Source organism: Canis aureus, chromosome 26 (genome assembly GCF_053574225.1).
Source record: "Canis aureus isolate CA01 chromosome 26, VMU_Caureus_v.1.0, whole genome shotgun sequence".
Taxonomy (NCBI): Eukaryota; Metazoa; Chordata; class Mammalia; order Carnivora; family Canidae; genus Canis; species Canis aureus.
The window spans coordinates 30,546,530-30,560,391 of NC_135636.1; the positions used below are offsets into that span (position 1 = coordinate 30,546,530).

Below are 13,862 nucleotides of genomic sequence, written 5' to 3' on the forward strand. Positions count from 1 at the left end.
TTAAGTTCTGGGGTCTTGTTAGGATTCTGGGCCTCATGCATCTCAGGTTCCAATGATTTGAGAATTTCATGGATCTAGCATTCTGAAGATTCCATTATTCCTGAATTCTTAGAATCAGTGATTTGAAGCATCTTGGCTTCCAAACTCCACCTTCGTGGGGCCCCTTAGGTTTACCCCCCCCAACCCCGCCTGCAGAGCCCAGTGTCCTTACCTGACACCTGGGGTGGGGGGTGGTTATATTCTGCAGATCATCGGGAAAGATGTCCTCACCAGCACCTACGGCGCCACCGCGGAAACCCTCTCCACCTCCACCACCACCCATGTTACCAAAGTGAGTAGCAGCAGGGCACTGTCTGCCCCCAGCCTGGCTGTGGGGCTGGGGAACATCATTGCCATTGTTGTGCCTTGTAACGTGGACAGAGACCTGTGGTGTTCTAGTTTCTGGAGTGCTATGCACTTTGTTCTATACTACAGGTTGTCCTCGGCACGTACCCTGCCCTTCAATGTTGACAGCCAGGCTGGGGGAGCAAGACCACCTCACCAGAAGTGATCCTGAGCCATGGCATTTGTGCCTTATAGACCTTAAGTGCTGGCAGCATTTAGAAGGGGGTGATGTAAGGAAGCCTTAAAGAGTGAGGTGGGGTCTTCTGGAAAAAGTGGGATTTGTGCAGGGTCTTAGGAAGCCAGGTAGGCCTCGTGAGGGAGGAGAAGACAGATGCAGACATTCTAAGCAATGCAGAAGATGGAGCAGAGACTGCGTATTTGTTTATTTGTTCGGTGAGTGGATGTTAGTGAGCGTCAACCTTATGCCCATCTCGGCACTAGGGATCCTGGTGGCGGCCACAAGTGATGCGTGTTTGTGGGAACAGAAGCAGTGGTCTCCATCAGAAAGAAATAGCATGTAGGGGGCATAGCTGTGGGGAATTGGGGTGGACTTTTGGCAGGGGAAGCAAAATTATAGGCAAATGAGACAAATTCCAGGACAGATGTGACTATGAGGGGTCTGAGTCTAAGAGCCATTGGAACACTGTTAAGGTTTTTTAACTGGGGAATGACCCAGTACAAAGGGGTTAAAGCAGAAGAGATTCAGTCCACCAGGATGTGCAGGTAGATGGGGGAAAGAAGAGAGAGAAGCATGGAGTGACCAGGGATGAGGGGACTAGACCAGGGGTATGAATCACAGTGGTGGACAGAAGAGGTAGGGCCATTGGACAGTCTTTCCCTGCCAGTCAGCTGCAACTCAGCCAAGGAGCACAAGGGGCTGAAGACAGGCTGACAAGCAGATCCATGCCTGCATGGCCAAGAGGAAGGCGGGAGGAGGCCCAGGCCAAAGATGGAGGCCTGGAGGAGAGAGGCCAGGGAGGCAGGTTGAGGTGGAGGTTCTGCTGAGCCATCCAAAGAAGTCTGCTGGGTAGCCCTGGCCCTCCTGCACAAACCCTGTCCCAGCCCTGCTCCCTCCTATGCAGGACTCAGCACCCTCGCACCTTCCCTAGAAAGCACCCACTCTCACCGAAAGTGTCTGTGAGCAATGTTGACTTCACTGAGAGTTTTGTGGGAAGGTTTTCCATTACACACCCCACTGCATACAGCTCAGAAAACTCCTCTTCCCAGAGTCTCTCTCCCTCCCAACCAGGAGCCCTCTTCTTTCTGTCTGCTCCCAGCTCCTGCTGGGATTTCCCTCAGCTACCACCCTCCTTGGTATGCCAAGCAATTAGGTCCTTCCCCATCTTCTACTTCTAAACTTGCACCCAAACCCAGCCCTTGCAGAAAACGGTGGAGGTTATAAGTGTCACCAATGCAATTTTCTCTTGTAGTTATTGTTTGAAGTCATTTAAGATAGAACTTTGTCACCATTCACATTTCATTCATGTGTTCATTCAACAAATCTGCATTTAGCACCTGCCCTGGTCAGATTGGACAGGGGAGAAGGGTAAGAAGGGATACAGAAATGAACAAAACATAGCCCCTCAAGATCTCCATAGTCCTCAAGATCTCCAGCCTACTGAGTTAGGCCGGGTCCACACATACAAGGTCAGCACAAGGCAGAGAGCCCCAGACACCACGCAAGAGAGACCAATTTGGTGCTCAGGGAGTACCCAGGCAGGAGGGGGGCAGGGTCACCAACCAGGATCAGGGAGACATTACTTGAGGTGGGCTTGGAAGACCTAGAAGGGGCCAGTTGATAGGTGGGGGAGTGGTGACAGCGGGCAAGACATGCAGTCTAAAGTTCCACAACCAGAAGAGGGAGCCAGGAGAGAAGGTGACTGCTGGTTCCAGCCTCGCCCTTGAGGGGTGCTTTGGATGGGTGCCCTATCACACCCCAGCAGGACCCAGGGCTGACCTTGCCGCCCTCTCACTCTACAGACTGTGAAAGGGGGGTTTTCTGAGACGAGGATCGAGAAGCGGATCATCATCACTGGGGATGAAGATGTTGATCAAGACCAGGTATGGGGGTAGGGAACACTGTTCCCAGTAGCCTTATCCAGTCACCAGTCCCTCCCATATTGGGTCACCCATGGGCAGCTGCCCGATGGGCAGAGATGATGGCCACTTCATGCTGACCCTGTTCAGACAAGGAGCCCCAAATAAGCCCCAAAGGAAGGGACATAGAATGGGAACCAGAAGGAGCCAGAGGACCCGAGCTCTAGACTCTCCTTTTAACTGTTTGACTGCTGCCCCTCCCTGGGCCTCAGTTTCCACAGCAGTACACTAAGGGGTTTTTGGTCTCCACGGTTTCTCCCATATTCCATATCCTGTGGTTCCTCACTTTTTTGCTTTTTTCTACCAGGCCCTGGCTTTGGCCATCAAGGAGGCCAAACTGCAGCATCCTGACATGCTGGTAACCAAAGCTGTCGTATACAGAGAAACAGACCCATCCCCGGAGGAGAGGGATAGGAAGCCGCAGGTAAGCCCTCTGAGGCTCAGCAGCCATGAGAGGGAGCAGGGAATATGGTAAGGTCTTCTGAAGGTCATTTCCATCTGAGAGTCCATCAGGTGGCTTGGTCCCTATCACAGCTTTAATCTCCCATTTTCCTGGTTTGTGGCCCAAAGGAGAGAAGTAGCTCCTCCAAGTATAACAAGTCAGAGTAGGAAGTGGGAGGGGGAGGAAGACTGGTTCCTTAGCTTATTGGGGGTTTCGGGCTCCAGACCCAGAAAAGTAAATCTGGGAATGATAAGAACAGGGAGAAAGGGTTGATAGCAGGTGCTGTGGTGGGACAGGTGGAGACAAGCATAGCCTCACTGGCCATTACCTAGAATCTTGAAGCCAGAAAAAGGTCCCTCAGACCTAGCACCACATCCCTGTCCCTGAATCTCTGCCTCCATCACAGATCACTGGGTGTTGCAAAGGGGGAATATGATGACCAGAGTTCCCGATCTCATCTGTTTTGCTAGATTGCAAACCCTTGATTTCTCAGGCTACCTTGGGCCAGAAACTTACTTTTCTGTTTCCTTATGGACAGACCATCAGTGCCCTGCTGAACAAGAGGAAGGAGATGGTGCTATAGCAGATAGGGCTTTTATTAGCCTAAACTGGGGGAGGGGTTCCTCTGGTCCCTCTAGAAATTAACTGAATTTTATCAGACCTATAAAACAAAACTCATAGACATTGAGCAGAGTAGTACATAATATGATTCTACTCATAGAAAGTTCAAAAGTAAGCAAAACTAATCAATGATGCTGAAAGAACAGTGCTTAGTTCTGGGATGTGATATTGATAGGGAGGAATCACAAGGGAACCTTTCGGGGTGCTGGAAATATCAGCATCTTGATCTGGGTAGGTCATGTGGGTGTGTACGTATATAAAAATGTGTGGAGCTACTTGGATTTGTGTTCTTTACACATTTCGAACTTTGTACCACAATAAAAAAAATAACTCATCTCAAAGACCCCTACAAGCAGTAGATCTCCTTTTTGCCCTCTTCTCTAATGAATGAAACCGTGTTTTCTAGAAAGATACAAGAATGTGGATTACCACTCCTTTCCTGTCAGAAGAAAAAGCACTGAACCATTTTCCTGCCACTTTTTTTTAAAAGATTTTATTTATTTTTATTCATAAGAGACAGAGAGAGAGAGAGGCAGAGACACAGGCAGAGGAAGAAGCAGGCTCCATGCAGGGAGCCCGACGCGGAACTCGATCCCAGGCCTCCAGGATCATACCCCGGGCTGAAGGTGGCACTAACCCGCTGAGCCACCCGGGCTGCCCTTCCTGCCACTTTGAAAGGCTGCCAAACCCTGGTCTAGACTGTGCTGTCCAACAGAACTTTTTGCAGCCATGGAAATGTTTTCTTTGTACCATACGACACACGTTGGCTATTGAGCACTTGAAATTGGCTAATCTGAAATCAGACATGGTTTAAGGGTAAAATGCATGCAGAATTTTGAAGACTTAATATGAAAAGGGGCATGCAAAATATCTCAATAATATTTATATTGTTTACATGTTCCAGTGATAATGTTTGGATATATTGGGTTAAGTAAAATATATTACTAAAGTCAACTTCCCCTTTCTTTTTTACTCTTTTTAAGGTAATTTAAAATTTAGAATTTTAATTTAGAAATTAAAATTTTCTATCTAGAAGATTTAAGGAAATTAGAGATATCTAGAAAATTTAGCAAATATTGTCTAGAAAATTTTAAATTCTGTATGTGGGCTCCCATTCCTATGTCTGTTGGACAGCACCACCCTAGAAGTATAAGCTGGTCATGGGCAAAGCCTACCTCCCAGCCTTCCTCAGACTTTCATGCAAATTGTCACTCCTGTTTTCTCAGTTGTCCAATCATTCTTACCATTCAGCCCCCGGATCTCAGAGTGGTAAGGCAGGGCACTCATCACGCTAGTGCTAAACTGGCAGCATTTGCCTGGGGAGTACAGATAATAGAGAACTGTTGTTATAAAATCTGATTCAGGGGCAGCCCAGGTGGCTCAGCGGTTTAGCGCCAACTTCGGCCCAGGGCCTGATCCTGGAGACCCAGGATCCCTGCATGGAGCCCGCTTCTCCCTCTGCCTGTGTCTCTCTCTGTCTCTGTCTCTCTTCTCTGTCTCTCATGAATAAATAAATAAAATCTTTTAAAAAAAATCTGATTCAGGGGCAGCCCCGGTGGCGCAGTGGTTTAGCGCCGCCTGCAGCCCAGGGCATGATCCTGGAGACCCTGGATCGAGTCCCACATCAGGCTCTCTGTATGATGCCTGCTTCTCTGCCTGTGTCTCTGCCTCTCTCTCTGTCTCTATGAATAAATAAATAAAATCTTTAAAAAAAATTAAAAAATAAATCTGATTCAGAACAGCCGGACAGGACCTGGGGGTCTTTATTTATATGTTGGTCCTTAGGGAGTCCATATGCAGCCATATGCAAAGAATTCTATGCTGGGAATCCGGGGACCTGGCTCCAATCCCAGCTGTTCCCCCGTGGACACTCATTTTCTCATTTGCAAAACCAAAAGATGGGGCAAGTCCCTTCCAGTCATGGCCTTCTGGTTGTTTATTTGCTTTCTTGGAGTATCTGTCACGTGTTTCTCATATTTTCTCCTCTCCCTATCTTGTTCCTTCCCAGGGCATTTCCAGCCAGTCCCCCAGGCTCCTCCCTTCCCATTCTCCCTGACCACTCAGAACTCTTGCCCCTGCCTCCACATCCTGGCCATTCCCCCACCACACACACACACACACACACACACACACACACACCACAGCCTTCCACATCTGCCTGCTTGGAGGATCTCATATGGAAGGGGGGCCTTCTTACCCCTCTTTTAGTTCTTCCTTTGATTCCATTCTCCCACATACCACATTCTCTCTCTCCCTCTCCCTCTCCCTCCACCCCCACTCCTTCTCTCTCTCCCTCTCTGTCTCTCCTCTCTGTCTCCCTCTCAGATTCTTCTGTAAAGGTCACCTTGTTCATGTCACCCTGGAGAGACAGATGTTTTTCTCTTGCCTTTTCTGCCCACATGCTTTACCACTAGTTACTGCCAAGTAGGAATCATCTTTGACCCCTAATGCAGTCAGACTCACTCATGCTAGGGGAGAAGGCTTCTCAGAATATGAAAACTCTTTTTTAAAGAGTTTGAAACATTTGGTTTGATGGATGGATGCATCTTGGTACCCCCAGGAAAGATCTGGAACCCTGCAAACCTGGCTTCGAATCTCAGCCCTGCTTGTTATTAGCCGTGTGACTCCCAGCAGATTATTTATCTCTGCACTTTGTTCATTGGCTAGCAGTCAGCAACTGTAATCACAGTGATAACAATTGCTGAAGTATATGAAACCTTTACACTGTTCCAGGCACCAGGCTACACACCTGACATGAGTACTGTCATCTGCTTATTCAACTCAGCCCTGAGATGTTAGGTGACTTGCTCATAGCTATGTGGCTTGATGAAGGAGTCAGAGCTCATTCGTGAGACTCCAAAGCCATACTATGGTCTTAACCTCCTTATCCCATAGGGTTAGTGAGATCACACACATACAGTAGTTAGCACAGTGCCTGGCACATAGTAAGTGCTCTGGAAAAGCTAATGATGACTATGATTGCTATCAACTCAAAGGAAGCTAACAAAACCCTGCACATTTGGACTTTGATGCAATAAACTGAGAAGAATAAATTATAATATGGTATCATTTAGGTGTTCCTGGCATTTCTGAAGTGTCTTTAGGCTTTTTTTTTTTTTAATTTTTTTTATTTGTGATAGTCATACAGAGAGAGAGAGAGAGGCAGAGACAGAAGCAGGCTCCATGCACCGGGAGCCCGACGTGGGATTCGATCCCGGGTCTCCAGGATCACGCCCTGGGCCAAAGGCAGGCGCTAAACGGCTGCGCCACCCAGGGATCCCTGTCTTTAGGCTTTTAAAGACATCCTACATCATGTTTACACTGAGCTATGGGACCTAAAGTGCAGCCTGCACTGTAAAAAATAATAATAATAATCCTCAGGTAATTAGAATTCAGTAGAAAGAACACACCCAGGCTTGGAGCCAGAAAGCTCCTTTCTCCAGAGTGCCCAGAGGAACCTCCCTGGGCCTCAGTTTCCTCATCTACAAAATGAAGTTAATCTATAAATTAGAGCTGCTACAATAAGTAAAATCTTTTTTTTTTTTTGACTTATTTTACTTTTTACAGTGGGGGTGGAGGGAGAGGGAGAGGGAGAGTGTCTTTGTTTGGGCTGCTGTGACAGCAAACCATAGATGGGGTGTCTCAAACAGCACATTTATTTCTCACGATGATGGGAAGTCTAAGATCAAAGTGCTAGCAGATTCCATTCCTGGTCTGCAGGTGGCTGTCTTCTTGTAGAGAAGAGAGCAGAGAGAAGGAGAGAGAGAATTTCTGTTGTCTCTTTTTATAAGGGCACTAATCCTATAAATGAGCACCCCCACCCCTTGTAACCGAAGTACCTCCCAAAGATGCCACTGCCAAATCCCTCACATTGAGTTAAGGCTTCCACATATGAATTTTGGTGGTGGGACACAAATAGTCCATAGCAGTGAAACACAAGGACAGTCACTCACAGAAGGTGCTTAGCGCTGAACCTGCACCCTTATCCCTGGAGGTTTTGCCGTGTTGAGGCATTCATGAGAACCCTGAGAAAGTCAGACTATAAGCTTCTGCCACCAGCCTGCTGCACAAGGGCCTGCCTTCTCGTAGGTGTCCATCTTGCTGGTCTTCAGCTTCTCTTCCCTCCCTGAATCCTCCAGAAACATGTTCAGACTCCAGCTGACTCTTCCTTCCAGAAGTTCTTCCTCTTTAAAGTTCTTGCTGTGAGAGTGGAAAGCACACCTACTCACAGACAACACACAAGCCAATTGTGTGGTTTCTGCTCCCTCTTCTCCCACTGGCCCACCTCATTCAGACAGGACCTGTCTCCTGAAATCTGCCAGCAAGGGGATGGCCCCCACCCAGCTTCCTATCTTTAAGATTTTGAATAGTAGGAGAAAACACTGACCTGTTTCAAAGCAATAACCTTGGGTTCTAGTTTCATTTCGATCATCAACTCACTGGGACATTGAACCCTCTGATCTCTATTTTTCCCATCTGTCAAATAAACTGAGAAGAATTTTGTGTATATGACTCCATTTGCACTTGACCCCATGTGAGTGGTAAAGGGCAGGAATGATACTCCACCTGTTAAATGGTTTGAGGTAGTTACTATATACCATGCACAGTGCTGACCACTGGAAAGACAAAGATAAGTAAAAGCAGCCATTGCCCTCAAGGAGATCTAAATAGCTAAGTTAACAATAGCAGTAGTAATAATAATAATAACAGTTGGTATTTGTTCAGCACTTCCTGTTTGCTAACCCTGGTTTCAAACACTTCCTGCAACTGCATTAGGAAGCACCCATTCTTACTGGGGAGGATGTGAGGCCTAACAAATTTAAGAAACTCCCCCAAGCTTGCAGAGCTAGTAGGCCACAGAATGGGATTCAAACTCAGGCAGTCTGATTGCAGAGCCCCTGCCCTTAACCACAAAATTTTGGAATCAGACTTGAGCTGGAATCCAGGCTCCAGTTTCTTTATTGAAATATAGCCCCTTGGAGTTTAATCCTCAGGACACACAGACCCATGAAGATCAAAGAAGAAAATCACAGAGGGTCTGCAATCACAACCAAACAGCTCTTAGAATGAGAAGAGGTAGGAAGAGAAGGTGAACCACATGTGACCCGAGCTGCTTAGTGTTAAAGGAAACTTGGACAGATTTCCAGGTGGAAGAGAAAGATACCACCTCCCTGGAAACGAGCAAATGGCTATGGGCTTTGGGTTCAGACAGGGGTGGCTTCAGGTCTCAGCTGCCTCTTATAAGCTGTGTGGCCTTGGATAAGACACTCTGTCTTCCTGAGCCATAATAAAGGGCACACAGGAAAGGTAGCTAATATAACCTTTTGCCACATATTTAAAGATGAGTGACAAAACTTTATTAATTTTTCTTGTCCTCTTTGTATCCCCTTCCCTCCATGCCTCTGGTTCTAGGAATCCTGACCTCTGTGAAGAGATGCTGGCGTTTCTGGTCCAACCCAAGCCAGAGAACCATTAAGAAGGGGCCTTCATTCTGGATTCTCCGACTCAACACCGAAGTCCCAGCTGTGATGTACTGTCACCGAAGAGGGACTGGGAAAGGAAAAGCATATATATATAGATATATATAGATATAGATATATATACAGGAAACACCGCGTCCTTGCACTGCTGCTGGGGCTGGCCGTGCAGTTGGCCAGCAGCAACAACCAACATCTGAATGCCTACATTTCCTTTGCAGACAAATTGAAGAATTGGCGGGATTTTTCAGGAAAAAAAAAAAAAATATATATATATATATATAATGACAATAATCTCTCACTCCCCCTTTCAAAGCCCTGCGGAACGACAAAAGCAAGCCAGACCACAATGATTGTAGGAGTTCCATACGACCCTGGTTCTGCACGTTACATCGAGTAGACACGAGCATTCCATTTGTCCTACGGCGTGTCCTGCCCACTCCAATGCAAAGGAAACACTTTTGCAGCAAAGCAAGAGAAGTCGCAGCAGCAAGACATGCACCGTCAGCCATTTGCTGAGAAAAGAAAGAAAATCCCGCACTTGGAAAGGAGGAGGAACACTGGATTATTATTTTTTGGGTCTTGACACTGGGCTGCAAAATCCACCTTCCTTTCTCCTGACTCCCCTCCCCCTCGACTCACACGTCTCGTTGTCATTTCTGTCTCGGCTCTCCCCTCTCCCTCCCCCACCCTCTGTATCCCGGCCCTGCCAAGGGCTGCTGCAGATGACTGGTTTGAAACAAGGAAAAGGAAAGAAAGCGAGAACAGACAACCCAGCCACAGGAAGGAAAGTAGACATTGTATGTTTATGGGTTCTCATTATGAAGGTGCAGCTTGTAGGAGATGTGTATGGATGTGCTTTTAAGTTATGTATATTACATATAACAGGAAACAAATATTAAAATAAACAGTGCTGGTAAGTATGAAGCTGACATTTTAAAATTATAATTATCCGACTGTGATTGGTGTATCCCAAGGTTCTTAGATCTCACTGAACCAACCCAGCCAAGGAGACCTGGACTCTGGCTGTGGGTTGCTCACGGTAGGAGCTGATGGTTCAGCGTAGTAATACAATGTGTGGTATTTGTAACTGGTTGATTGGTGGGGAGGGGTGGGATCCCCAGACCGAGGGGCAGGGGTTTGGCAAGAAGGAAGAAACACAGATGTAGTCCGAGATGCCTCCCCACCCCCCTTGGGCAGTAGCCACCAGGGCCTGATCTGTGCTCAGGTGTGGGGTCCAGAGTCAGGATTCTGCTACAGGGGTCTCCTGGCTCAGCCCCCATACCTCCCTAGGGGGTTTGCTTCGATTTTCAGTCTTCTCTTTTTTTGGCCACATGTCTTTTCCCTGACCACAATGTGACAGCTGACTCCCCCTTCAAAGAGATGTGACACCCCTGGCCACTGCAGAGGATGGTGGCTTTAACCTGGCTGTCTGGAGAGCCCAGCTTGCTTTTGTCCTCTACCTCTCCCGCATTCATTCTCTTCTTCCTGGGCCAAAGCAGCTGTGGTAAGAGACTGTGAACACAGAGCAGGCCCTGATAGGTCAAACTTCATTTCCAAAGGCTTTACCTGCTCCTGAACAAGCTGAGGATGAAAGGTGGTGTTGCTCAAGAGGCTCCATCTATGTATAAGACTCTGGCTTTGGAAACCTCCCCTTTAGCCAGCATCTGAGCTCTGAGCTTGTACCCTCAGAGTCCCTGAAATTGCCTTCAGACCACAGAAGCCCTTGGAGAATACCCCATCAAACACTGGGGCTTTCCCAGGCTTGCCGGGCCGTGAGCTGCTTCCCTGTGCTCAATGAGCCTCCTTTGGAGGGAATATGTCCCCACTGCACTTTAATTTCTCAGCCCCATCGTACATCCCCAGTCCCACCTCTAAAGTCCTCATTAAATCCGTTCAACAATTTATTAAGTACCTCCTTGTGCCAGGCACTATTCTTGGACGGAAGGAGAGAATGTGGGGGAGGGGAGGGACCTGGAAGTCCTCTGAGCCAGCCTTACATCTTCAGTCATGGCTTGCCCCTCTGAGAGCATTTCCACATTCTCTCCAATTATTGGCCATTGCCCAGGGATACTCCCACACACACCCAGGGCCCAGGCTTACTTATCAGTTACCCCCAATGATATATATGCTTAGTTTGCTAAGCTGGTGCCGACCTGAGACAGGACAAGAAACCAGAACAGTGTTTGCCTCAGGGCTAAAATGGGACAGAGCAGGTAGTGAAAGCCCTGTACTTAGGGCTCAGATGGCAGCTTCAGCCACATCCACCACCACCACCCCTGCCCCCTGAGCAAAACTGGTGGCCCGCTCCAACTCCCCCCGAGTGCCACAGCTCATTGCCATGCACCAGGTTCTTTTTACAATCTTGGTGGAGAAGCCACAGAACCTCCTTTCCACCCCTCTCAACCTGAGAGTTCCTATTCTTTCTGGGCCAAGAGCTGGGATGGTTCCACCCTTCCTGGGCCACCCGGAATTTGGCTCAGGCACCCCTATCTCTGCAGGAACCAGGCGTCCCGAGAACACTGGCCACACCTCAGAGGGAGAATATTTGTTCTGGATTCTACACCTGTTTACAGCACCTGCATGTGTGGCAGGGACAGGGATGAAGTGACCAGGTTTAGCTTGTGGGCTGGCCAGGGTTTGCGGAGATCTCCATCCCATGGATGCCGTGACCTTCCTTCCATGGAAAGGCAGGCAGTGCCACCAGGGAGGAGGGGAGCTGCAAAGCTGAAATCTAGGGCACTGTTTCCTCCCCATCCTCCTCTTCATAGAGAATATAGATGTTTGTCTTGTCTATCTTCAACCTACTTTTCTTTTTTTTTTTTTCCCTTTTCACATTTCTCATCCTTTCTGTGCTGCCTTTCCACCCAAGAGACCATGTAGCATAGTGGAAAATGTCCTGGAGGGTATCCTGGTTCAGCCCCTAATGCATCATGTGACATTGGACTAGTCCCACCTCCCCCTCCCTCTTTGGGTCTCAGTTTCCCCATTTGTAGAATGAGCAGGATAAACCAGATGCTCTCCAGGGTCTTTTCCCAGTCTGCTGTCCTACAGATCTTCATTTTCTCTTGTTTTGCTTTCTTGGGATCTTTTCCATCTGAGGGTATAGGAAGTGCCAGGACCTGTTTCAGTTTTTGAATCCTGCAAGCACATTCCAAGACTGGCCTGCAATTGCATGAGCAACATCACTCTAAATAATTTTTTTTTTCAAAAGCACCTTACCAACCAACTGCGATGCTGTCCTGTTCCTTTTTACTCACCCCCTACCTCCCCTCTTGTCCCCACGCTCTCCCCCCCACCTCAGTGCTCTGTGCTGTATGCGTGTGTTCTCTGTTCTTGTATACTCAATAAAAGTGAAATAAATGTGTTTGATGCTGAACCACAAACTGCCTTGGCATATCCCTCTCTTTCTCTCTCTCTCTGACCTTAGCTACCAGTAAAAGTTGGCATTGTGGGAAGGGCTAAAACTGGTGTGGAGAAATCCCAACCTTGAACACTTTCATTCAACACATATTTGCAGCTTCCAGTGTGGTCCATGGCTTGGGTTAGGCTCTGCAGGCACAGCATCAAGTAAGACAAAGCTCCTGCCCTCCAGGAACTCTCAGGCTGGTAGAGTGCAGGAAACAGATAATACACCAGGCAAGCAATCAGACACAATTCCAGAGTGATCAACACCAGGAAGGAAATGCACAGAGGAAGGAGATGGTCGCTGAAGAAGACCACTTTAAATAGGGTGGGGAGTTATAGTCTCCCTGAGGAGGAGTTGAGTGAAAAAGATACAGTAAGGTGAGGACCTTGAGCAAGAATGTTCTAGGTAGAAGGAACAGTAAGCATGTGGGCCCCAGGATACAGAGGGGCTTGGTGCATGGAGAAATAGCCTCCACTTTCTAAGAGAAGAGCACTTATATTGGGGTCTCTTCCTACAATCTTCTCCATGGGAGCCTAGTGGATAAAGTATACAGCAATCCAGCTTCAGCCTTTGCCCACTGCCACATATGTTGCCATATCCTTGTCCATGCCACCCGTCTCATTATTGACTTATGTCTAAACAGACGCTGTAAAAAAAAAAAGAAAAACATATATATATATATATATATATATATATATATATATATAAAATACGATATTCTATAAGTCAAAAACTAGTGTCACGTGCCAAAGAAAGGAGGTGTTCATAAAAATAAATGCAAAAATATAAAATTGAAAACCCACAATTCATGTAAAACTTAAACTCACTCCTTGGGCTACTTGAGTTGCATGTACCACACTTTCCTTTTTATTCTACTAAGTGACTCACCCAGGCCACCTTTCTGTCTTGCCCAAAACCTCACAAGTGAGAACCACTGCAAATAATTGGGTGCATTTTCTTCCACTCTTTTTCCAGGTGTATGTATCTCTTAAGAGCTTACATTACCTGGTCCATATCATTCTAAATACTATTTAAAAACTTAAGTTCTGGGGCAGCTCGGGTGGCTCAGTGGTTTAGTGCTGCCTTCAGCCCAGGGCCTGATCCTGGAGACCCAGGATCGAGTCCCATGTCAGGCTCCCTGCATGGAACCTGCTTCTTCCTCTGCCTGTGACTCTGCCTCTCTCTCTCTCTCTCTCTCTCTCTCTCTGTCTCTCATGAATAAATAATAAAATATTTTTTTAAAAAAACTTAAATTCTGAATGTTTCCTAGTAATTTTGAATACTAGATGCTATTTTTTTTCTTTTTAAAGGTGATTCACTAAATGACACAAAATGCTGTACAGTAAGAGCAATCCTTCAAACCTCTCCAGACTCCCATCCATTGTCAGAGACAGTTGCTTTCAGGAGCTTTGTGAATCCATCCCTGAAATTT

General features: G+C 47.2%; 1 protein-coding gene across 28 annotated transcripts in view; it reads left to right on the plus strand.

The window, feature by feature from the left end:
• Positions 1-12,407, plus strand: part of EPB41L1 (erythrocyte membrane protein band 4.1 like 1) — a 150,559-nt gene extending 138,152 nt beyond the window's left edge. For 23 of the 28 annotated variants that reach the window (XM_077872978.1, XM_077872985.1, XM_077872986.1 and 20 more), the window contains 4 exons: positions 248-331; positions 2,365-2,445; positions 2,789-2,905; positions 8,957-12,407. In XM_077872978.1, the coding sequence (XP_077729104.1) occupies positions 248-331; positions 2,365-2,445; positions 2,789-2,905; positions 8,957-8,965 (291 nt within the window). In that variant the 3' untranslated portion in view covers positions 8,966-12,407. The remainder of the gene's footprint in view (positions 1-247; positions 332-2,364; positions 2,446-2,788; positions 2,906-8,956) is intronic. The other 5 variants (XM_077872979.1, XM_077872982.1, XM_077872983.1 and 2 more) reach the window with 1 other exon arrangement.
• The last annotated feature ends 1,455 nt before the right edge of the window (positions 12,408-13,862 follow it).